General features: G+C 41.7%; 1 protein-coding gene across 50 annotated transcripts in view; it reads right to left on the bottom strand.

Moving 5' to 3' along the window:
• DOCK10 (dedicator of cytokinesis 10) overlaps positions 1 to 25,019 on the bottom strand; it is a 237,444-nt gene that overhangs the window by 129,280 nt on the left and 83,145 nt on the right. For 40 of the 50 annotated variants that reach the window (XM_038415556.2, XM_038415561.2, XM_043493073.1 and 37 more), the window contains exons 2-3: positions 17,970 to 18,089; positions 6,246 to 6,335 (exon numbers count right to left, since the gene is read on the bottom strand). In XM_038415556.2, the coding sequence (XP_038271484.1) occupies positions 6,246 to 6,335; positions 17,970 to 18,089 (210 nt within the window). The remainder of the gene's footprint in view (positions 1 to 6,245; positions 6,336 to 17,969; positions 18,090 to 25,019) is intronic. The other 10 variants (XM_043493039.1, XM_043493051.1, XM_043493054.1 and 7 more) reach the window with 1 other exon arrangement.

The raw sequence follows: 25,019 nt of genomic DNA, 5'->3' as shown, positions 1-25,019 counted from the left end.
ACACTTACCAACTTAAGTTTCTGTTTTAATTTGACTTTGAAATTTAAAAGAACAAAATGAGTATCCAGTATGTATAGTGGACAAAAAAGCCTGAGTAATTGACTGCACTGGTATAAAACCCCTTTCAATAATTATAAAGAGGGTAGTAGTAAAGCAGTTACTTCTTTAGCATTAAGATTAATAAAGCTCTTGGTTTAATAACCAATAACATTTACAAGTCCTATGGAGATATGATACAATATCATGAATACAGAAATCCTCCATGGTGAATGACTTGGGTACTAAAGGAAAACTGAGTATTACCCCATTTTTGCAGTTAGGAAGCCTGTCTTGACAAAAGGAACATACATAATATTCTTACTACAGTAGGTATGTTGAAATAAACCACATAAATCTACTACATGAAATTTCAATATTAAGGATATAATAGTTATTATTACTTCACTTTGATATACTGCCTTTCATCTGAATGGATCTCCAGGCACTTTAAAAGAGGATTTTTATGGATTGTAAAGATAATTTACAGCCACAGTTAAAATGCAACCACTTCTGAGGTGGAAGAAGAAAGCTATTCTGACCCAACAACTCTACAAAACAAGCTTGATTTTCTGTTGCCCTTCAGAAATAGGGACATCTGTGCGAGTGTAAAATGTTGCCATTCTGATATGGCAGCGCTCTGCACATTCACTGGACAGGTGTAAATGACTCCACAAGGTGCAAGACAAAGGAGAATTAACCCCATTAGGTTTGTTTTAGGAGAAGTAGCGCTTGTAATCCAATGGCATTTTTATACTCTGGTTTATTTACCCAAAATTCCTTTATTCAAATATGCTGGCTAGATTTTTCAGACGTCACATGCAAGGTGTCACCAGCGGCTGAGTCCTGTTAATACTTAGTTTCCAATTCCCTTATGAATCTCATTTGCCACAGAGTTATAAAGGAATAACTGGACAAAAAACTGCATTTGGAAGAAACTAAGGATAGCTTTTAATTTTACAGCTGTGCTGGGGTGAAGAGCTGGCAGGAGCTGGAGGTATTCTGGCTGCCTGAGATATTCTGGCTGAACCAAAGCCCACTGAAGAAGTCTTTCCATTGACTTTATCATGCTCTGGATCAGGTCCTTAGTGCTGAAGAAGGCAGCATGCTTTTGGGAATGCTGGGGAAGTACAGAGTAGAGCAGCTACTGCTATAGGCATTTAAAAGGTGCATCCACTTTGGTAAGACCTGGATGGGGCAAGAGCCCAGCTCCAGTCTTTGGGAAGTTCAGTGTAACTGGCAAAATATCTCCTTGGGATGTGGGTCCTGATCCAGTGTCCCCTGATGTACCTGGGAGCCTTTCCACTGGTTTCTGTGGGCGAAGGATCAGACCCAAAGTGCACAAGGACTGGGAGTGCTGCTACCCATTGCAAAGTCTCATAAACTGGAGAAGCTCAAACCACTTACTCACCAGCTTGCACTATCTTCCTTCCTCCCTTGCACATGATTCAGAACCAGCCACAATCTGTCCCTTATCAGACAGGTGGTCAGTTCCAGCACAAATACTCCTCCCAAAATATAACAAGGTGATAGATATCATTTTTAAAGAGAACATTGGCCTCACGTTTGTTTGTAAAAGAAGCTGAAAGACAGAAATTAATAGTGACTTCAGCTCCGATTTTTCCCTTTCCCCTTTAGCTGTGCACACCAGTTTGCAACTGGGGAAAAGTATGTTACAGTTAGACACCACAGGAAGTTCTGAGGCCCAGAACTGTAACACTAACTGTAACACACGCAATCCTATAATCCTTTACAATTGCAGTGGAAAAATGTTGAGGACCACTAAGCTATCTGCATATTCCAGAAGACAGGACTGTACAAGGTTACATTGAGAATCCTTCCTTTAACACCAAGAGGGGTTGAAATATCCATTTTTAAAATGGATACTTTCATTTAACAAATTGATGGGACCGATTTACATATGTGTGCCGGGATCAGCCTGATCCCTACCAGCACTGAAAAGAAAATGGAGGTGACTAGTAGTACAATACAGGAAGAAGAAATGACAGTGGTTTATTTGGATATTTTAGCCTCTGGCCATAAAGCAGTGGCTGAGGTGGTGAGGAAGGATAACAGAGTACTGCAGAATATGAGAGAGAACTTAAACAACAAAGGTAGGGTCCACAATTCAAGGCCTTTAGGGGTGATTTAGAAAAATGGAACCTGAAGACCTTATTTTACTTTGGCTTACGAAGTTTCTGGGATCTTCAATTATCTGGGAATCCAGTTTAGTTTTTCAGACCCCTGGTCAGCCTTCAAAGAACAAACCATTGTTGTGATAGCCCTTTGGCACTGGAAAAAAAAATCTACTAAGAGCAACAAAAAGATGAGAACTGTTGGCTCACAAGGCATTCCATTACCATTAAAACAATGAGGAGTCCGGTGGCACCTTAAAGACTAACAGATTTATTTGGGCATAAGCTTTCGTGGGTAAAAAACCCCACTTCTTCAGATGCATGGAATGAAAATTACAGATGCAGGCATAAATATACTGACACATGAAGAGAAGGGAGGTACCTTACAAGTGGAGAACCAGTACTGAAGGCCAATTCAGTGAGGGTGGATGTGGTCCACGCCTAATAATTGAGGAGGAGGTGTCAATACCAAGAGAGGGAAAATTGCTTTTGTAGTAAGCCAGCCACGTCCAGCCCCTATTCAAGCCCAAATTAATGGTGTTAAATTTGCAAATGAATTGTAGCTCTGCAATTTTTCTTTGAAGTCTGTTTTTGAAGTTTTTTTGTTCTAGGATGGCTACTTTTAAATCTGTTATTGAATGTCCAGGGAGATTGAAGCGTTCTCCTACTGGCTTTTGTATGTTACCATTACAGAAGTCTAATTTGTGTTCTGCTATGGGTACCCACATGACTTAGAACAACGGCTCCGCAGCTCTCATCCCCTAGCGTCCCTCCTCTACTTGTGCTACATTGATGACATCTTCATCATATGGACCCACGGGAAGGAGCCCTTTAAGAATTCCACCTGGATTTTAACAATTTCCACCCCACCATCAACCTCAGCCTGGACCAGTCCACACAAGAGATCCACTTCCTGGACACTACAGTGCAAATAAGTGATGGTTGCATAACCACCACCCTATACTGGAAACCTACTGACCCCTATACTTACCTACATGCCTCCAGCTTCCATCCAGGACACATCACACAATCCACTGCCTGCAGCCAAGCCCTAAAATACAACCTGCATTTGCTCCAATCCATCAGACAGAGACAAACACCTACAAGGTCTTTATCAAGCATTCTTAAAACTACAATACCCACCTGGGGAACTGAGGAAACAGACTGACAGAGCAAGATGGGTACACAGAAGTCACCTACTACAGGATAGGCCCAACAAGGAAAATAACAGAACACCACTGGCCCTCACGTACAGCCCCCAGCTAAAACCTCTCCAGCACATCATCAACAATCTACCTATCCAGGAAAATGATCCCTCACTCTCACAGACCTTGGAGGCAGGCCAGTCCTCACTTACAGACAGTCCCCCAACCTGAAACAAATACTCACCAGCAACTACACATCAAACCACAGAAACAGTAACCCAGGAAACAATCCCTGTAACAAATCCCTTTGCCTACTCTGTCCCCATATCTACTCTAGCGATTCCATCAGAGAACCCAACCACATCAGCCACACCATCAGGGGCTCATTCACCTGCACATCTACTAATGTGATATATGCCATCATGTGCCAATAGTGCCCCTCTGCCATATACACTGGCCAAACCAGACAGTCTCTACGTAAAAGAATAAATGGATGGAAATTAGACATCAGGAATGGTAACATACAAAAGCCAGTAGGAGAACACTTCAATCTCCCTAGACATTCTATAACAGAGTTAAAAGTAGCCATCCTTCAACAAAAAAACTTCAAAAACAGACTTCAGAGAGCAACTGCAGAGCTACAATTCATTTGCAAATTTAACACCATTAATTTGGACTTGAATAGGGACTGGGAGTGGCTGGCTCACTACAAAAGCAATTTTTCCTCTCTTGGTATTGACACCTTCTCCTCAATAATTGGGTGTGGACCACATCCACCCTGACTGAATTGGCCTTGTTAATTCTGGTTCTCCACTTGTAAGGTACCTCCCTTCTCTTCATGTGTCAGTGTATTTATGCCTACATTTGTAATTTTCACTCCATACATCTGAACAAGTGGGTTTTTTACCCATGAAAGCTTATGCCCAAATAAATCTGTTAGTCTTTAAGGTGCGACCGGACTCCTCGTTGTTTTTGTGGATACAGATGAACACGGCTACTCCTTTGATACTCATTACCATTAAGACTATATCCAGTGTGGGAGAGAAAGGGGCTCACCCATAAATTTGTCCTGTGGACCTTCATTTGTAATACTGGTTTCAGAGTAGCAGCCGTGTTAGTCTGTATTCGCAAAAAGAAAAGGAGGACTTGTGGCACCTTAGAGACTAACAAATTTGTTAGTCTCTAAGGTGCCACAAGTACTCCTTTTCTATTTGTAATACTGTATCTGGTGAAATTATGTGCAGAATGGAAAGGGAATATCTATACCTTTTATCTTCATTTACAAGGAGAATACCACAGCTCCAGAGGAACTTGGTGTTACACTCTTGGCAGAGTAAGGAGACGATTGGATATTGGTAACTATTTCCTGCTTGGGACCTAATTGACTTTATATATTTTTTGGCTTTGAAACATGAAAGTGGAACACATGTATTTCTATTTTAAAATTTAGTTTAAGGGCTTCAACCTACTATTGTTCCATGCACAGCACTCCCACTGCAGTCCTAAGGCTCTAGTGCTGTTTTTTTCCCCCTTGTTCTACCACTCTCTCTTATTCTTGGCTCTCTAGTGTTGCAGAAAAGGCTTAGCGTTGTGCCAGTTTGTCATTAGCACCTCCTTGGAGTATTCAGCAGTAATAATTCCCAGATACTGTGTGCTACATTCCATTTTTAGACTCCATTTTCTGAGCGCAGCAATGGGGATAGTGTTGGCTTTACAATTTGTGGAGCCTCAAACTGTAGAACAGACAGACCCCACCTTGGTGAAAGGAAAAGAAGGGAAATAATGACTTGCCTCCTCCTCCAGCCCTATTGTTGGAATTGGAAAGGTGGCAGGGAGAGAAGGAGTTTGAGCTGGCAGTGAGTTTCTAGTCACACAGATGGAGAGAAAAATAGGGGCCAGCTTGTAAAGTGTTATGCTGCATGGGAATCTGTCAGCCAAATTTTCAGGCTGGCCTTTGAGTTTATTTACCTACTTTTTTGTGTACAAATGAGTTTTCCTGCAGAAATACATATGCAGCCATGGTGCATACAAAAGCAGTCAATGCCCATACAAATTAGGAAGCTGGATGTGTAACTCCCTCCTCTGGGTACAAAAAACAGGGCGCACACACATTTTAGGGGCTATGGTTATTTGTGCGTACAAATAAAACCATTGCATGTAATTTGGAACCTGGCTGAAATTTGGTCCCATATATCTGTGTTTCTAATACAAATGTCAGGCCACATTCTGCCTTCTTTAGCACACAGTGAAAAAGGTGCAGGGAGCGGTCTACCTCTTGAGCTCCTGTGCAAGAGGCAGCCAGAATCTCTCTGAGACAAACTGCAGGGAAGTCATAAAATGACGAGCAGTGTTTGAAACCAGGCATCTCTCCTGCTCTCCCTGGGACCAATCGTGTCCCTGCTTGCATTCCTCAATACCGGGAAAGTATTCTGCTTGCATGTGTACCATACAGGTGCAATGCCTCGAGACACTGCCAATACTGCAGAATCCCTCCTCCTCATCCCTAATGTGACCAGTTGATAGGGCCACAATATAGGTCTCAATATAAAATAAAGATGAGACAAGATCTCACTAGTGCTAAGAGTTCCAAAATGTTCTGCAAAACATCTAATGTTTTTTGAAAGGATAAACATATTTTTGAAGTACAAAACTCCCCAGGTTTTGCTAGCTCCAGAGTTCAGTGCTCATATTAAGAAACGTGCCTAATACAAAAGGATCAGCTGTGTAGGACTAAAACAATGACATCTGAGAGGCAAGTGCAATACAGTTGCAAGTTTTCTAGATGCAAACTAGGCCACCCAAAAATATTATACTGGTTAAAAATGTGACTAAAACAAAAGAAAAATCACCATTAGACTCATAATTAAACATAACAAAAAGGGTGACTGGACTTATTTAAAATCAAGGAGTACAAATGCTGGATATTTACCTCTTTAACAAATAAATTTTCTACATTTTGTTCTGCATTTTCAGGTACAGATGGGTACAGAGTTCTTATTTCCCATGGAATTATGTCTGTCTGACAAGAAATAAAAACAAAAGATTTAGTCAGATCAACAAACAATTAAAATACATATAAAGAATTAAAGGCATGTCCATAAAAGGTTAAGAGCCAGCATTTTTGCTGATGCCTACTTTCTGTTGGCTTACACACACACACGCTATTTGCAATACTGTCTATTAGCTGAAGCAGTCATTGAAACAAAGGGCATTGGAGTAGGTTTCTGGGGAATACAGGGTTTGCTCTAGGTGGGCTTCAAGCTTTTAAATCCTGGTTCATCAGTGACTTTAAAAGGAAAAATGTGTTTTAGAATTTTTTAACCTTTTCTCCACAAAAAGTACACTACAATCCCAGCTGTGCTACATGCCCCTCTCTGCTCCAGGGCATGGAAGGAGGCAAAGAATAAGGGAAATGGACATAAAGGGTTTGAAATTCTTGGAAGGGAGCAGGAGGGGCTTTCAGACAAAGAATCCCAACAAGCCGTAAAAAAACCTCCATGTGACATTGGCAAGAGAAAGATTGGCAAGAGAAAGGGGTGTTGAATCAGAGAGGGATGGATTCAGGAAGTACCTGTTTTATGTAGCATCCCCATTAGCAGCCCCATGAGAATCTTCATGGACTTATCTTGGGCGGCGGGTATCATAGGCCGGGGGAGGCTGTGCCTCCCCAAACAGCCTGACGTGGCTCTCTGGCCATGTTCTGCCCCAGGCCCTCTCCTGCCTGCTTCCAATTCCCTTCCTGCTCTTCCATGGTGGAGACACTGGGATAGGCACGCTGGGGCTGTTGCTTGCAAGACTGGGCTGCAGGAGCTGGGGCACGTCGTGCTGCACATTGTGCAGCGCTCTGGGGCTGGAGTTGGGGGCACTGGGACCACGCCACCCGGCGCTGGGATTGGGGCGCTCCGGTCACATCACCCGCCTGGTGCACGGGGGTGGGGGTGCTCCAGCTGTGCTGCCTGCCTGGCGCTCCAGGGCAGGGAGCATGTTGCGGGGCTGGTGGCTGCAGGGGTGGGTGTTCTGTGCTCCGGCGGCGGAGTGGGGCCAAAGGGGAGGGGCAGGGCCTCAGGCAGAGAGGGAGGGGCCGGGGGCTAGGCTTTCCCAATGGCTCGTTCACCTGCTGCCCATGGGGTTTATTGATACTATTTAACTTCCTTTTCACAGCTTTTACCATTTTCAGGGAAAATGGGCATTGCACAGCTGTGGTAGGGACCCAGAGTGAGCTGGGCTGTCAGGACCAATGTGGGGAGCAGAGTGAAGAAGCAGCTCTCCAGACAGCTACCATGAGATCTGCGGGGATGGGCTAGATTTCCTTGTGTTAATTATTAGGTTCTACCTAGTTGAAAATGCTTACACTGCCCCTCTGCATGACTGGAGGGAAGGGTGAGGCAACAACCATAAATTCACACTTGCAAGACCCTGGGGTACCTTTTCCACGTCTTCAAATTAATCCACAGATCTGTCCCATTGGTTTTCTGTAACTGGCGTGGTGGACCAGATTCTGCTCTCTATTACACTGGAGTGAATCTGGAGCAATTCCAGTGAAATCAATGGAGCTACTCAGCTTGGAAAAGAGATGACTTAGGCAGGATACAATGAAGGTCTATAAAATCATGACTGATGTGGAGAAAATAAATAAATGTTTTCTACTCTGTCTCATAACACAAGAACTATGGGTCACTAAATGAAACTAATAGCCAGCAGATTTAAAACAAACAAAAGGAAGTATTTCTTCACACAACGCACAGTCAACCTGTGGAACTTTTTGGCAGAGGATGTTGTGAAGGCCAATACTATAACAGAGTTCAAAAAAGCAGGGTTCAAAAGTTCATGGAGGATAGGTCCATCAATGGCTATTAGCCAAGATGGACTGGGATGCAAAACCATGCTCTGAAGTGTCCCTAGCCTCTGTTTGCCAGAAGCCGGGAATGAGCGACCGGGGATGGATCACTTGATGATTATCTGTTCTGTTAATTCCCTCTGAAGCACCTGGCATTGGCCACTATCAGAAGACAGGATACTAGGCTAGATGGACCATTGGTCTGACCCAGTATGGCCTTTCTTATGTTCTCCATATGTACAGCAATATAACAGAGAACAAAATCTGACTCAGTCGCTCAAATTCTACCGTCAGTTACAGGACAGCACAGGGTGTTTGGGGGCAAAAGAGGGGACTGCGAGCAGTGGATTATGCAGAATCATTGCTCAGTATCTCTTAAGTGGCTTGCAGCCTCTGCTACTTCAAATTTTGGAGCATTTGTTTCATGGCCTGATTCCAAGTTAAAGGTGAGAATTCCTCCCCGCAACCTCTGAGGAAAGTCCGTTTACCAGACTTTACATGACAATTTGATTCAGAACAAAGCCCTCTGTATATAATCTAAAAAGAAGAGTTTCTTACTTGCATCTAACTTTCAGTACGCAGCTTCCCCTTCTCTGCTTTCCACATGAGCAATTCTGAAACAGTTGTATGCATTGTATGGGCAGGTGCAAACATGACGGGATTCCCCAAACTTTTTCTCAGTTTAATTTGAATGGTTCAGGATGGGACGTAGCAAAACAATTTCTTTCCATTTCTACTCCCATCAGTATCCATAGAGCTCATAATAAGATAATCCAATATCTTATTATTCTAGGTCTATGTACAGTGGAGACTTGCATAAGCTTTCATGAGCATTAAAGAAATGAAGTGGGGATAGATGGCAGTGCTCAGGATGTTACAATTTTAGGGTCCAATTTTATGATAGTGAAGGTCCTCTCAGTGGTTTATGGCTTCACAACAGGGCAACTATGGAGAACTCAGTAATGGAGCTGGCTGAATAATGGATTTTTCAGTTCCCTGGCAATTTCAAATTTGTTTTGGGTCAAACTGAAAATGACATTTTTTTCAAATGAAAATTTAGAAAATTTGAAAAAAAATAGTTCCAGTCAAAATGAACTGTAACATTTTGATAATGTCAAAACAAAACATTTTGTTTGTACCCAAAACCCACTATTTAGATTTTCAGGAATTTTGACATAAGTGAAGGAAAGGATTCACAAAATGGCCAAGGGAGGATGTGGTGGTGTTGCCACCTCTTTTTGAGCTTTAGCCCAGTGCACATGACCCAAGTTCAATACCCCCTCTGCCTGACATGGAAAAGGGATTTGAACTTGGGTCATCCACGCTGCGAGAGAGTCTCCTAACCACAAGGCCTTGGGATCTTCAGGTATGGGGCTTTCTCAGTGTCTCCTCTTGAAGCTGGTGCATTTTGCACCAATAATTAAGTAGTCACTGGAGTATGAATTTGAACTGGGGCTTCCCATATTCTAGATGAGTGCCATAACTACCACACTGTAAAGACAAACTCACTCTCTTTTGCTGGTCCAATGACTATTTCTTGTCTTCATGAATGACTTTGAATTGCCACTCCTTTCCTTTGCTTTTGTCAAAAGCACCTGAAAATCTAAATGAATCTCTGTGCTCCTATGGAGGCCCACTGCCTTTATTGGGGGTCCACTCACAGAGAGCTCTTTGCAGGATCAGGAACCTAAGACCCATCAGCAACACAGCTTGCAAACTGAAGTCCATCATTACTAAGGACCATATGCTATCCATGGCTATAAATTTTGCAGATTGAGTGGGGCTGGTGGGTGTAATGGAAAGCCTAATGGTATATTCTACAGCTAAGAATCTTATCATTGTCATGATGGTGGCTGAGCTACAGACCCAAACAAAAGCTCTTCTGCTTGACAGCAATGAAGAAGACCTCAGGTTGAATACACTCACCATAGCTGTTATAGGGAATGCAGAATTTTGATTGTTTTACCAAGATTGTTCCTTAATAAAGCTTAGAATTTACATTGCTTCTCATCAACTGAGGTTAAGGTGCTGAGCAAAAAGTGGTAAATCTTTATTTTTCCCCATTTTACAGGTAGGGAAACAGAGGCTCAGAGATGCACCATAATTTGCAAAGATCACACACAGCAATATAATGGCAAAGCAAGCAACTGAATGCAGGTCAGCTGACTCCCATACCGGTGCTCTATCCACTGCACGCACAACACTACTTCTCAAGAAACTTGGACTGTACATAAAGGACTGGAATAAAGCAAATAAAAAACTGCATGCCTTCAATTACAAGTGGATCTGTGTTGTCAGTTCTTCTAAGTGGACTTGGTCAAATCTCCTGTTAAATATTCTCTAAAGTAAAGGAATACTACAGCTAAATTTTCACAGAACCGGGATATGAAGATCTTGTACAATATTATAGTTAACTCTGTTTTTAAAAGCTGCACAGAACTTCCCTTCTGAGAACTATCTGTGTTTAGACCACTAGCTACAAACTGCCTTGCCACAAGAGCACTTCCTGTTCAGAGCTTAAATTCTTTTGTTGACTGTTGCTATAGTTGAATGGTTTTAAGGCTGATCTGTTACTGCATTTGATCATAGCAGAGACCCTTTATTTATAACAACAACTGAGTGTGAAGAATAGACACTCATACTCATGATTGTCAGATGCTGGGACTGGATGATAGAGGATGGATCACTTGATGATTGTCCTGTTCTGATCATTCACTTTGAAGCACCTGGCACTGAGATTTTCCTCCTCCCCCCTCCCCCACTTCCTGCTGGCAATAGCTCATCTTAAGTGATCACTCTCCTTACAGTAGCAGCCGTGTTAGTCTGTATTCGCAAAAAGAAAAGGAGTACTTGTGGCACCTTAGAGACTAACAAATTTATTAGAGCATAAGCTTTCGTGAGCGCATCCGATGAAGTGAGCTGTAGCTCACGAAAGTGTATGCTCTAATAAATTTGTTAGTCTCTAAGGTGCCACAAGTACTCCTTCTCTCCTTACAGTGTGTATGATAAAACCCATTGTTTCATGTTCTCTGTGTGTGTATATAAATCTCCTCACTATATTTTCCACTGAATGCATCCGATGAAGTGAGCTGTAGCACACAGAAGTTTATGCTCAAATAAATTTGTTCATCTCTAAGGTGCCACAAGTACTCCTTTTCTTTTTGCAAATACAGACTAACACGGCTGCTACTCTGAAACCTGTCATTATGCAAGACACTGAATTTAGCCATCTGGAGTAGAAATCTATCAACTTCATGAAAAAACTTGCACAGATACAGACAGACATCATCTTCCTCTCCAAATGCAAACAGCTGGACATCATACCAAAAGGACTGAAGGTAAAAAATCCATTACAATCTACATACCACACAGACTATGCTGACAGCTTGTGCCACACACTCTCAAAGAAACTGCGGAACCACCTGATCAACATTCTCTACAGCAAACAGGGAAAGATTAAGAATGACTCTCAAAACTGGATACTCTCATAAAGAACCAACCTTCCACACAAACTTCCTCATGGCTGGACTTTACAAAAACTAGACAAGCCATCTACAACACACACTTTGCTTCTCTACAAAAGAAAAAGGACACTAAACTATCTAAACTACTACATGCCACAAGGGGCCACAATAGTGGTTCCCTTAACCCACCCAGCAATATTGTTAATTTATCCAACTATACTCTTAACCCAGCAGAAGAATCTGTCCTATCTCGGTGCCACTCCTTTTGCCCCTCCACCCCCACGAACATGATACAGTTCTGTGGTGACCTAGAATCCTATTTTTGACGTCTCCGACTCAAGGAATATTTCCAACACACCTCTGAACAACATACTAACCCACAGAGACCTTCCTACCAACACTACAAAAAGAAGGATTCTGGGTGGACCCCTCCTGAAGGTCAAAACAACAGACTGGACTTCTACATAGAGTGCTTCCGCCGACGTGCACGGGCTGAAATTGTGGAAAAGCAGCATCACTTGCCCCATAACCTCAGCCGTGCAGAACACAATGCCATCCACAGCCTCAGAAACAACTCTGACATCATAATTAAAAAGGCTGACAAAGGAGGTGCTGTCGTCATCATGAATAGATCGGAATATGAATGAGAGGCTACTAAGCAGTTCTCCAACACCACTTTCTACAAGCCATTACCCTCTGATCCCACTGAGGGTTACCAAAAGAAACTACATTATTTGCTCAAGAAACTCCCTGAAAAAGCCACAAGAACAAATCTGCACACCCCTGGAACCCCGACCTGGGTATTCTATCTGCTACCCAAGATCCATAAACCTGGAAATCCTGGATGCCCCATCATCTCAGGCATTGGCACCCTGACAGCAGGATTGTCTGGCTATGTAGACTCCCTCCTGGCTACCAGCACTCCCAGCTATCTTCGAGACACCACTGACTTTCTGAGGAAACTATAATCCATTGGTGATCTTCCTAAAAACACCATCCTAGCCACTATGGATGTAACGCTTCCTCAGCTCTCGTCCCCTAATGCCCCTACTCTATTTCCGCTACATTGATGACATCTTCATCATCTGGACCCATGGAAAAGAAGCCCTTGAGGAATTCCACCAGGATTTCAACAATTTCCATCCCACCATCAACCTCAGCGTGGACTAGTCCACACAAGAGGTCCACTTCCTGGACACTACGGTGCTAATAAGCAATGCTCACATAAACACCACCCTATACCGGAAACCTACTGACCGCTAATCCTACCTACATGCCTCTAGCTTTCATCCAGATCACACCATACGATCCATTGTCTACAGCCAACCTCTACGATGTAACCACATTTGCTCCAACCCCTCAGATACAGACAATCACCTACAAGATCTCTATCATGCATTCTTACAACTACAATACCCACCTGCTGAAGTGAAGAAACAGATTGACAGAGCCAGAAGAGTACCCAGAAGTCACCTACTACAGGACAGGCCCAACAAAGAAAATAACAGAACGCCACTAGCCATCACCGTCAGCCCCCAACTAAAACCTCTCCAACGCATCATCAAGGATCTACAATCTATCCTGAAGGACGACCCATCAGTCTCACAGACCTTGGGAAACAGGCCAGTCCTTGCTTACAGACAGCCCCCCAACCTGAAGCAAATACTCACCAGCAACCACACACCACACAACAGAACCACTAACCCAGGAACCTATCCTTGCAACAAAGCCCGTTGCCAACTCTGTCCACATATCTATTCAGGGGACACCATCATAGGGCCTAATCACATCAGCCACACTATCAGAGGCTCGTTCACCTGCACATCTACCGATGTGATATATGCCATTATGTGCCAGCAATGCCCCTCTGCCATGTACATTGGTCAAACTGGATAGTCTCTATGTAAAAGAATAAATGGACACAAATCAGACGTCAAGAATTGTAACATTCAAAAACCAGTCGGAGAACACTTCAATCTCTCCGGTCACTCGATTATAGACCTGAGAGTGGCTATCCTTCAACAAAAAAACTTCAAAGACAGATTCCAATGAGAGACTGCTGAATTGGAATTAATTTGCAAATTGGATAAAATTAACTTAGGCTTCAATAGAGACTGGGAGTGGACGGGTCATTACACAAAGTAAAACTATTTCCCCATGTTATTTCTCCCCCTACCCCACCCCCCCACTGTTCCTCAGACATTCTTGTTAACTGCTAGAAATGGCCCACCTTGATTATCACCACAAAAGGTTTTCCTCCCCCCGCCACTTCCTGCTGGTAATAGCTCATCTTAAGTGATCACTCTCCTTACAGTGTGTATGATAAAACCCATTGTTTCATGTTCTCTGTGTGTGTACATAAATCTCCTCACTGTATTTTCCGCTGAATGCATCCGATGAAGTGAGCACGAAAGCTTATGCTCAAATAAATTTGTTAAGTCTCTAAGGTGCCACAAGTACTTCTTTTCTTTTTGCGAATACAGACTAACACGGCTGCTACTCTGATACCAGAAGAAAGGATACTAGGCTAGATGGACCATTGGTCTGACACAGTATGGCCATTCTTATGTTCTGAAGCGTCACTAAAAATGAAGGCCCAGATTTACAGAATTCTGCATTTGTAAATGTGTGCCAAATACTGTGACTGTGCATACAATTATGGTTTTTCAGATGTTCACATTAAGAGCTTAATCTAATGTCCATTCAAGTTAATGAGAATCTTCCTGTTGACTCCAAAGGACATTGGATCAGCTTCCTGCTGCACTACTGCATGTTAATTTTTTTTTTAATATGCAATTGCATGCAGAGTTCTGAAATTCTGGCCTAACCATAGAGTCAAAAGCACACATAATCATTTTTAAATTATCCTCAGAATATACATGCAAATATAATGCTCCTGCTTCTAATGATGATTTTGTGAAACATTCATGTACCTGGCTGTCAGCGTCAGGTGTTTGGTTAGTAAAAAAGAGCAATTAAATTAAGATTTGTGATCATCTCTCTTTCTAGGTTCAGGTCGGACTATATTTCAGTAGGAAAAGCCAAATGAAAATATTGCTGCTTATTAATAATTGACAAGGGGGAACATTTTCAAAACTGAATTGGGGCCAAAATCTCATTAGCTTTTGATTAAATTTAGGTTTCTAAGTTCCATTTTCAAAGATGACTTAGGTGCTTTTACTCTACATTTTTCTAATTTTTTTAAAAACTCTGAGTGAAAGCAACTAGAAATATAGCTTTCAGGCTGATGAACCATAAATGGTCAGAATTGGTTTTAATTGGTCAGAAAACAAAGACCTTTCAAACTGCTAACCACACAACACATGTTCAGGTATATTAGGGCTCAGACTCAAACCCACTAAAGAAAAGCAGCTCAATCCTGTTATCATTTAAATAAACAGATTTACCATAAATTTTAAGGAAAGTAAGATAGAATGAGCCCATGAAATTAAAAAGACAGGAGAAGATGGAACCTCAATGATCCCACAGATTGCAGCACATGATTTGTGGCATAAACAGGACTTTTATGCGGACCAAATTCTGTTCTCGGATATGTTTCCATTGGAATCAACAGGAACTGAGAGTACATACTTAAGGGAAAGAATGAGAGATGCAATCTAGAACATTTAAGGGGAAGCTTCAATATGTGTTTACATAGTGCTTCCCGTACTATCTAATCTATAGCGTAAAATTCTCTGCTGGTGTAATTCTATTGAATTCAATGGAGTTACTCCAGCAGAGAATTTTGTTCACAGACATTCTGTAAGGAGGAGCTCTGATACTAATTCCAGTATATTAGCTTCCTTTGCCCTTCTTTTCCCTCCATGCAAAAAATCACTAATTTAATTTTAAAACAAATAACAAGCTAACCCTAACTAAACACTAAATATCACTTCTGTATGAGTGCACATTGCTACACTGAACATGAATGGCACTACACATATAGTCCAAGATTACTGTATATTCTATAAACATCTGCAAAGCTTTCACATTATCCTCCTTCAAAACGCTCCTTAAAATTCTCCTTTCCCATGATGCTTTCAAAAAGCTTGAGAACAGTTACGCTGCTGATGTGCTAATTCCATTGCCTATCATGCAACCCAATACTGTCTCATTTGTTTTCTTGCGCTCCCCTGTCTGTTTGTGTGTAGCCATCTGTTGTCTCTTGTTTTATACTTTGATTGTAAGGTTTTTGAGGAAGGGACTGTCGTTTTTGGTCTGGGTTCATACAGCAGCTAACACAGTCCCAGTTTGTGACCAGGACTCTAAAGCATTCATGCAACAATAAACAATAACAATAATGTTAGACTTGCATCACTCAGTTTGAAATGGGATCCATTAATGTGAACTAAGGAACTTTTAGTGCATGCCAGCTGGGTCCATTTGGGCCAGCAAATGTGTGACATTTGTGCATATTAGAATTCACCTCCCACTGATGCTCTCTACTAAAAAGATTACACCAGCCCTATGAATTCCTTCAATTTCAAGGTTCAAACTAGATACATGACAACATTTATAGTTCATTTGGGGGAGATTTAGTTTAGAATTTGAATGACAGAGTTAACAAAAAGAATTTGAAAAAAGAAGAATATAAATTTTCACATCCTATTGAGTCCAATGTCTTTTACACTCTTTATGATATTAATGTACCCACTAAATCTAGCCAAACACCTTTTATGATTATTAATACACATTCACGCAGGGACAAATTTTACTTTCATAGAAGCAAAGGTGCAGACAGTGAGGAATCAAGCTTGTTGCTCCATTAGGGGAAGGGGACGGGTTTATATGCTTCATGGAAGAAGTGAAAGCTCAGGAAAGACTTGAGAGGAGAGGATTGAGGGTATGGTGGATCAGCATCAACAGTGGTAGTGCTGGAGGTGTCCAGCCATAAAGGACCATATGGAAAGAAATGCCGAGAAGTGGCTGGAGAAGAAAGGGGCAACAAGGGATGAAGGTTGGATAAAGTGAAAGTGATCAAGGTGGAGGAGTGACAATAAATCAGAGCAGAGAGGTAAGCAAGACCTAATGTGTGCAGGGCCTTTGAGATGAAGACAAGGTGCTTGGATGTGATACAGAAGGTGGTGAGAGGGAGGAATCTGATGGGAGATTTATATAGTCAAAGCACCATGCCCATGAGATAATTTGAAGAGCAGCACTGTGGACAAATCAGAGAGAGGAAGATGAGAAGCTGGGGGGTTACAGCAGTCGAGGAAGAAGGCCTGAAGAAGGCTTTTACCAGGGGAATGGAGCAGGATGGACCGTTTTGGAGATGGTGGTAGGCAACCTGCAGCCCGTCAGCGTAATCCGCTGGTGAGCTGCAAGACCATTTGTTTACATTGACCATCCGCAGGCACGGCTGCCCGCAGCTCCCAGTGGCCGCAGTTCACCATTCCCAGCCAATAGGAGCTGCGGGAAGTGCTGCGGGCCCTGCCACCCAGGGCTGAAGCCAAAGCCTGAGCAATGTAGCTTTGTGGGAGCCTCTGTACATGAGGTCCCAGGCAACTGCCCTGCTTGTTACCCCCTAACATGGGCCATGGATTTTATATGCAGAAAATCAGTTATTGTGGCACAGGTGGGCCATGAAGCTTTTATAGTGGGGGGAGGAGGAGGGGAGCTCAGAAAGAGAAAGGTTGAGAACCCCTGTCCTAAGTTGAAACAAAGGGCCAGATCCTCAGGGAGCTCTGCTGATTTATACAGGTGAGGATCTGGCTGTACTGTTTTGAAGCATGCAATGAATTTACTTATTATGGATCCATAAATATTATTTTAATGCCTTAACAGCTCAGTTAATTATTTTGGTTTTTCTTTATTTTGAAAATACCCAAACACCCTAGTCCACATTAGGTGACTACAAACTAAGTACAAATCAGGGCTGGGCTGAGGATGTCTGAAGCCTTGGGGCCACAAAGACGGAAGTACCTCTAATATCATATTTTAATAATAAGGTCCATAACTTCCTGGGGTACTATCAGACTGAATAACATTCAGAGCCAGGCTAGTTAAGGAATACTCTAGGTGAGCCAGAATTGGGTATCTCTGCACTCAAATAGTTCCTGCTGCCTGGCAGAACCAAACTGAAAATGGCCTACCCTGGCCCATCATGCTGGACACTGTCTAAGACACAGTAAATCTCCTGAGCTCTTGAGATATATATGGCAATCATTCAGGATTTGCACTGTGTCTACTCTTGGAGAGTGCGAGGTATGCAGCAGGGAGAGAGAAAGGAGTAAAAAGTGGCCCCAAAATAAAAGATATATGGACCAGTTAGGAGCCTCTTCTGTGGTATTTGACCTTCCCGCCATGTCTATAGATTAAAAACTGTAAATAAAACACATTTCATTAAACTTACTGAAAAGTCATCATTGGGGAACAATATGAGATCTTTAAGAGGGTCGTCCTCAGTATTTCTTTCAATCTCTGTGATGATAGTTTCATAATCCAAGGGCTCCAAAAGTTTGGGTTTCTCCTGCTGTGGAACAAGGAAGCACAATATTATGTCTTGACTCTCATACTCTCCCTGAATCATAAACTGAACTGGGTCTCATTTTCCAATACTCTTTGGACATTAAAGTATTAATGAGTTTTGTTATGTTCAGTAACAGCACACTGCTATTGAACTGAGAATACCCATGTCAATACAGGTTTCAGAGTAGCAGCCGTGTTAGTCTGTATTCGCAAAAAGAAAAGGAGTACTTGTGGCACCTTAGAGACTAACAAATTTATTAGAGCATAAGCTTTCGTGAGCTACACTTCATCGAAGTGAGCTGTAGCTCACGAAAGCTTATGCTCTAATAAATTTGTTAGTCTCTAAGGTGCCACAAGTACTCCTTTTCTTCATGTCAATACAGTATAAGTGAGCCAGGCAGGCCACTCAGAATGTTCATTTTCATCCTGATTATTTCCTGATAACCAATATACCCTGGAATTAACAGTGCTGTGCAGACATCATCACAGCACCCCATGGCATCATGATAATCTATTCATTATTCTCCAAAATTTTCTTTATTTTAATACAAACCATTTGAACTGCATATGGACAATATTATTTTGAGTGAATCGGCTGCAGAATGAATGACCTACTTTAATTTCAATTGTTTCCATTAACTGAGTACCGATTCACTCCCTTGCTCTCTTGTTTTTTGACACTTCTTAAATGCTGGTCACTTGCTAGCAATAAAAGTACCACTGCACTATTTTACTTGGCAATGATCTAGTTCCTCTGTCAGGATAAACTATTTGGCATTCAGCCCCATAGTTTCTCCAGTCAGGAACTGGATTATTCCCTCATAAACCATCATAATAGTGGTATTATTGCCCAAGTGTGGGGTTACTATAGAAAAATTCTCAGTGGAAACAGCCAAAAAGAGGTGAATTCATAGTGCCTCAATATACAGTACAAAAATAGAGATGGAAGAGCCCACATACCATGCAAACACAGTTTCAAAAATAAAAACCTCATGGGTCAGACAGAGTGTGAGAAACCATCTCTCTCATTCTAAGAGTCTTTTTGTAAGTATCAAAGAAACTAAGATGGGGAGGAGAAAAGAAAATGACAGTGAGGAAGAGAAAGTAGGGAGGCATGAGAGAGAAGGAGACAGCCCCACATATGCATGTAGTTTGCGCAGAGATAGTTCTTGCAACATAGTGGTTGTCATTGAAAAGTCCTATTTACCCACAGTTATCACACTATGTTATCCAAGGTACTTCAGACCAGCATGTAACCATGGAGTCTCATAAAGGGACCTATCAAACAGGTTTCTCCAACACAGCATTTATCACTTTGGATCTATAGGTCTCCCTCTGTTCTTTGAACCTGTTTCATAGATTTACAAGTCACAGTTATCCCAAAAATTCCTCCTCAGCACCTAGCTGCACCTCCCCCCAGCCCCATTTCTTAAATTGGATTCTTCTCTAGCTTTCAGAAATACCCCTGGAAAACTCAACTAAACAACAATAGTACACTGTATAAAAGAGACTATAACACTGGGATCTACCTTAGCAGAGAACCAAAGTTGAATGGTTGATAGTGGAAACCCAATTTATAGGTAGGGAAATTCTCACTTTTTGTTCCTGCTCAAGTAGTTATCTATGTAGTGCCCACTGACTTGGGAGTGAAAGACCTTTCCAAAACTATAGCACTTAGCACCCACCAGCTAAGGGCAGCACCTGCTGATGGTAAGAAGTCAAAGCTGTAGTTCCTTATAAAGATATGTAAAGCACATTACCTGACAATTCTATACAACACTTCAGCAAAAGCCCTTTCTCTCTCAGCATTTGATGTGATCCAAGAAGAGGAGTCCATGAATGTTGCTGGGAGTGGGATTGTAAGGCATTATATGAGAAAACAAGACAGGACTTTATCTATCTTGGCATGGGGGATATGAAAACTTTTGACCTTTCTTTGAGGCTGCCAGGCCACTTATAAGAAATCTGAATGCATGAAGTCTACATCAATAAAATTTAGAGGCTCCTATGCCACATCCAAATTGCGCTAAACTCTCTCCTCGATGTATTAGGACACGGGCAAAACCTTGGTAGGGAAATTTCCTGAGTGAGATGACAGGAAGACTGATAGGCAAATAAATCCTCGTACTGTTCTGAGAACTGCTTTATAAGAGAGGGAAACTATTTCCAATTCTTTTGGCCAAAGTCCATTTTAAAAGAGAGGGAGTCTCGATGAAAATTGGTTATAGGCTCAAAATGCAGGGAGCTTTATAACTAAATTTAGACTCCATGGCAGGACTAGGGAATCAAATGTTAATTTTAGATACAATATTTGACAAGGGGATGGGACTTCAGTATCAACCCATTCATTTTCTTTTGGACTGTCTCAAGGGCAGAAATTTGTCCCTGAAGAGTACAACCTGAGACACAAAACCCATCTCTGCTAAAAGAACTCTAAGATCCAAGAGATTTTTAGCTGTCTTGGTGCGATGTTTCTGTCGGAACAGATCAATCACCCACCTGCTATTATAGGCTTTGGAAGTGATTGGCCAGAGTCAGCTGGCAGATGTAGTACAGCTGCACAGGGAGAAAAAGTCATGAAAGCAGATGATTGATCTGCCGAGCAAGTTCAAACTGCAAGAGGAACCCCATTGATCCAGATGTTAAATGAGCTGGGGAAGAAATTGTATTGGGGTGATCGCTGGTAACTACTGACTTTCTAATGCATTCCTATATGATGGGCTGGCTCTCAACTCTCTGTCACACCTATCCCCCAAATGGCTTTTTGCTTCATACCTTCTCCTCCACCTTTCCTTATTTTCTTCTTTTATGTCTTCTCTCCTGGCAAAGTAAAACACTTAACTTTTCTTAGATGATCCTGTTCTGTAAGGTTGTGATCAACCTAGTGACTTTAGTGAGTGATACAGTATATCAGGCCCTAAATCTCTCTGATGCCATAGCTTCTTGCATCCAAACATCAACACTTAATTTGAAAAGATCACATTGATAGGTAGAAAGAAAAGGAGTACTTGTGGCACCTTAGAGACCAACAAATTTATTTGAGCATAAGCTTTTGTGAGCTACAGCTCACTTTATCGGATGCATTCAGTGGAAAATACAGTGGGGAGATTTATATACACACACAGAGAATATGAAACAATGGGTTTTATCATACACACTGTAAGGAGAGTGATCATTTAAGATGAGCTATTACCAGCAGGAAGGGGGGGGGGAGGGAAAGAAGGAAAACCTTTTGTGGTGATAATCAAGGTGGGCCATTTCCAGCAGTTAACAAAAACATCTGAGGAACAGTGGAGGGTGGGGAGAAATAACATGGGGAAATAGTTTTACTTTGTGTAATGACCCATCCACTCCCAGTCTCTATTCAAGCCTAAATTAATTGTATCCAGTTTGCAAATTAATTCCAATTCAGCAGTCTCTCATTGGAGTCTGTTTTTGAAGTTTTTTTGTTGTAGTGTGCTAATCACCTCATGTCATCAGCCACAGCAGCACAACTGGCTCTCCTTGCCATCTCACCACTGAGAGCAGTCTGAGAGTTCCTTTCGAATTATGGTAGCTCATTTGGACATCAGTATTACCAACCCCAAGTGTTCAACAATCACAAGTCGGCTCTCCAAAATTAAGATGGACTTAAAAATCATGATTTTTAAAAATATATAAATAAATCTGTCCTATTTGTTTGCTCTGATTTTGAGCCTTTAGGGTTCACTTTTCTCTGCAATTACAGGGACTAGAAACTTTTTAAAGATTCTCACATAAACACATGACACCAGGAGCTGTAGCTTTAAGAAAACATTAACTATTATGACACTCTTGATAATATCGCGAGAGTTGGCAACAATGGCTCTTCACCACAAGTTTAGTATGTAGAGTTATCTTACAAATTACAGCTCATGAGACTGTAAGGACAAATTTTCTAGTATTCAAATCACTGGGGAAGAGCCAATATGAATTTGGAAGAGGATTACATGTAGGTCCTGGGTTGGAGATTTTTGGTACAAAGTTTTCAATTCTTGGCATACAATCCCCTCCCCCTTTTTTAAAAATTGACATAAGGCATCTGAGATATAAAGAAGAAATAAGGTGTAACCAACAGTGATGACTAAAAAAGGAGAGTTAAAGTAAAAAGTGTTATCTGAATCATGATGGAGAAATGTCTCAGGCATGTATTATTCTTCTCCTGTTTGGTGGTTCTGCGAACATGCAGACTGACTTTTCTCCAGAACATTTATACTAGTGTGATAGGCATCACCTCTCTCCCCAACCCTACACTGTCTCAAGACATTGATGCCCCCCCAATCTATTGAAATTACTGAGAATTTTTTGCATTAGGGCTACATGACAACTTCTAGCTCCCTTAGGTTTGCCACACATTGATATTATGGGATGTTGCATTCCAGTCTCCCTGTGTGTGGATATGTCAGACAATACGACTGTGCAGATCAGGTAAATATGTGCCAAATCATACCCTCCATGCCAATAATCTGAAGAATGACCAAGACACTATTTGGATATCAACTCACAGAACATCTTATAAATCAAACTGAGAGTGAGTAGAGCCTAAATCAGGAAATGAATAGTCAAAGGGCTTTCCTAAGCTACCAATGCACTGAGATGAGCAGGGGAATTCCACAAATATCAGGCCATTCTCACAAAACTCAGTGTGCTTTGTGATATTCCCCAGTTCTCTATTCAACTAAAGAGCACCCTGTCTCTTGGGGAGCTATAGAACATCTGAAAATTCCTATGAGGTTGGAAATAGATGATTAGATCTACTCCTGTCCTTAAAAGTGGAGCCTCAAACTCACAGAGATCACACACTGGAGCCACTCTGCAGCTCAAGGAGAGGAATGTAGATGCCATATTGGCCCCTCCTTCGTCCTCAGAAACTGAAAAGTGTTCAGACTAGAAGATCCTCTAATGCTAGGATCCTGGAGCACCAACACACTCAACATTCCAACTTGCTTTCTTTTTGCTCTGACAGATTTTAGGGCATTTAGATGCTACAAAGATGGGTGTTGTAGAAAACCCTAAAGCATAAAGAGAGGGAGAGAGATTTCAACAGATCTTCTTCAACAGGGAGTATTATTTGGCAGAGGATCTTTAACTGAAGTCAGCAAAGATCTTCAGATGAACTTTAGGGATTAAAATCTAATTCATTCACATACTTTGATATCTGTGCAGCAACATGATATTCCAAAATACTAATATGAAGTATAAATGTACCACAATGTCGTAATGTAGAGTCATTACACAACAGCATGATAAACTCCCACAAGGCATCATGCCATGTTGTCTATACACTATGTCATGATATCCCATCATAGCACTGTAGCCTAGGATAAGAGAGAAAATGAAAATACAGTTGTCCTTCATTCAACTTTTATAAAATATTGATTCTGTGTGTTATTGGTTCAGACTTTGGTGACAGAGAATTGGATGTTAAATAGTGATTTATTTTTTCCCTTGATTTGTTTTTTAATTTTCATGATGACTTTCTTTTCTACAATTTTTTGAATGCACAATAACGTTAACAGGAAGAGGTGAAAAACAAAAGATTACATTAATTATTCTTTGATTTCCAGGCTTTAAGCCAAAGCTCTCTGATGAATGCAGTTAGACTCAACAATATCAACTGCTGTTTTCAATAATTGCTAGCAGACTATTCAGTGCGGCACTTAAATATTTATGTTGATGTTTTCCCACTAATGTACACTGCACTAAGCAGGGACAAATGTTATTTTTTTTTGCTACCATGAAATTAAAACAAGAATGTATAAAAGATGCATCACTGTATTTTGAGGATCATGGACAGCATATGCTATTTATAATTGCAAAGAAACCCTGTTAGCATTTCTGATGATGCAAAATAATCCATTCTCTTCAACACACTGGTTTAGTCCTCTTTAACTCTACCTGCTTCAGAGAGAATTATGTCCATCTGAAATTCCTGACGTCAAAGCATCAGTATGTAATAAGCTCATGAGCTCCTTCTGTACTGATCCCTGCACCTTAAAATATTAAGAACTCTGTGTTCTCATTAATGTTAAGACTGTGCAATGTAAATACCAACTCTATTCTCTATATCAGTGGTTCTCTAGGGGTATTTGTATCCCCAGAGATACACAGAGGTCTTCCAGGGGGCACATCAACTCATCTAGGCCTGGTCTACACTATGAGTTTATGTTGGATTTAGCAACATTAAATCGAATTAACCCTGCACCCGTCCACACAACGAAGCCATTTTTTTCAACATAAAGGGCTCTTAAAACTGATTTCTGTACTCCTCCCCAATGAGGGGATTAGCACTGAAATCAACATCACCATTTTGAATTAGGGTTAGTGTGGATGCAATTCGAAGGTATTGGCATCTGGGAGCTATCCCACAGTGCACCATTGTGACTGCTCTGGACAGCACTCTGAACTCAGATGTACTGGCCAGGTGTACAGGAAAAGCCCCGGCACATTTGAATCTCATTTCCTGTTTGGCCAGGCAAGCTCATCAGCATAGGTGACCATGCAGTCCCAGAATTGAAAAAGAGCTCCAGCATGGACCGAATGGGAGGTACTGGATCTGACAGCTGTATGGGGAGAGGAATCCATGCTATCAGAACTACGTTCCAAAAGACGAATGCCAAAACATTTCAAAAAATCTCCAAGGCCATGAGGGACAGAGACTACAGCAGGGACATAACACAGTGCCGCGTGAAACTTAAGGAGCTCAGACAAGCTCAGAAAACCAAAGAATCAAACGGAGGCTCTGGGACAGAGCCCCAGACATGCCGCTTCTACGCTGAGCTGCATGCAATTCTGGGGAGGGCGCCACCACTACCCCACCCCTGTCCGTGGACTCCGATGATGGGGTACTCTCCGCCATGACTGAGGATTTTGCAGACGGGGAAGATGAGGAGGAGAAGGACGAGCTTGAGGAGAG

Source organism: Dermochelys coriacea, chromosome 9 (assembly GCF_009764565.3).
Source record: "Dermochelys coriacea isolate rDerCor1 chromosome 9, rDerCor1.pri.v4, whole genome shotgun sequence".
Lineage (NCBI taxonomy): Eukaryota > Metazoa > Chordata > Testudines > Dermochelyidae > Dermochelys > Dermochelys coriacea.
The sequence above is the reverse complement of the archived record's forward strand: the minus strand, read 5'-3'. Positions and strand labels throughout refer to the sequence as shown.